The following is a 1,182-nucleotide window of genomic DNA, read 5'->3' as shown; positions in this document are numbered from 1 at the left end:
CCGATCAACCTCGGCAACCCGCACGAGATCACCATCATGGAGCTTGCGACGACCATTATCCGCATGACTGGCTCGGACTCCAAGCTCATCTACATGGAATCGCCTGGCGACGATCCAAAGCGCCGCAAGCCGGATACGACGTTGGCCAAGTACGTTGGACTGTTCGGTGCGAGGTGTAATGGCGTGTGTCTAGGCAGCACCTTGGCTGGGAGCCACGCGTGGCGCTCGAGGCTGGCTTGATGCAGACGATCGAGTATTTCCGCGGCTTGGACATGCGCTACTACCGCAAGCCGACGCCTCACACGGCTCACAAGAGCAGCGACAAGGACAAGGCGCTGCGCGCGTAGTTTCTTATCCCAAGGCGGCGTGAGAAAAAGCGGGGTCCAGTCCCGTGTCAAAGTACGCAATGCTCTCTGTCTAGGCAAGTACTGTATTTGCGCACATAACATGTATTTTGCGTCCTGGCTGCATGCTGCAAGCGAAGTCGAAGCGCCTTCATGAAATGGTTTTGCTGGGTGTTTTTAGCCGCGTTGGCGGTTTTCAGTCGGCCCAATCGACTACACGACGCGGATGCCGGTTGCGATGGTATTTAATTGCATACAAATACCAAGTCTTCTTTTTAAGGGTCTTGTGCTCCCGGCACAACACTTTTGTGGTCGAGGGCCAAAGTCAGTTAGTCGAAATCCCGACTGTGCTAATCATGTCGAGCGAGACCCCGACGCCGGACATGGCTGCCGACGAGTCGCGGCCCGAGTACGAGCGGGTCGAGAAGAAGTCGCAGGTGTGGAAGTACATCTACAAGCTCAAGAACGGACCCGAGCCCAACCGCCGGGGCACGCTCTGCGCCTACGTGTGCAAGCTCTGCGCCGACAACCCCAAGACGCCGTTCCAAGACGCACTGATTGCGATCCACAACGACAACACATCGAACGGCACGTCGCATCTTCGCAGCCACCACAGTACCATCCATCGATCGCTCTTCGCCTCGGCGAGCAAGAAGCCGTCGCCGCAGGCCGGCACGCCCAAGCGCGAGAAGAAGGCGGTCTTGAAGAAGGAGCCGGTCGCCGCGGCGCTTCGGCCAATGCCCATCGAGACGGGCAACGGCTTCAAGCGCATCCTCGTGACGGGCGGCGCCGGCTTCCTCGGCCTGCACCTCTGCCGCCGCCTCCTCGAGATGGGCCA

General features: G+C 59.3%; 2 protein-coding genes across 2 annotated transcripts; both read left to right on the top strand.

The window, feature by feature from the left end:
• Positions 1 to 5: 5 nt before the first annotated feature.
• On the top strand, positions 6 to 581 carry SDRG_01427 (dTDP-glucose 4,6-dehydratase). Its single transcript, XM_008606952.1, has 2 exons — positions 6 to 149; positions 194 to 581. Exons 1-2 carry the CDS (start codon positions 37 to 39, stop codon positions 345 to 347), a joined length of 267 nt encoding a protein of 88 aa, XP_008605174.1. The 5' UTR covers positions 6 to 36; the 3' UTR covers positions 348 to 581.
• Positions 582 to 655: 74 nt separating this feature from the next.
• On the top strand, positions 656 to 1,176 carry SDRG_01426 (hypothetical protein; the record flags this gene model as incomplete). Its single annotated transcript, XM_008606951.1, has 1 exon — positions 656 to 1,176. A coding segment is annotated over one exon (519 nt), but the record flags the coding sequence as incomplete, so codon positions are not given.
• Between the last annotated feature and the right edge of the window lie 6 nt (positions 1,177 to 1,182).

Source organism: Saprolegnia diclina (assembly GCF_000281045.1).
Source record: "Saprolegnia diclina VS20 unplaced genomic scaffold supercont1.3, whole genome shotgun sequence".
Lineage (NCBI taxonomy): Eukaryota > Oomycota > Saprolegniomycetes > Saprolegniales > Saprolegniaceae > Saprolegnia > Saprolegnia diclina.
This window is presented reverse-complemented; position numbering and strand designations above follow the sequence as displayed.

Coding starts and splice junctions, on each gene's coding strand:
- SDRG_01427 (XM_008606952.1), top strand. CDS start 37: ATGGAGCTTGCGACGACCATTATCCGCATGACTGGCTCGGACTCCAAG. Junction 150..193: donor CCGGATACGACGTTGGCCAA/GTACGTTGGACT, acceptor GCGTGTGTCTAG/GCAGCACCTTGGCTGGGAGC.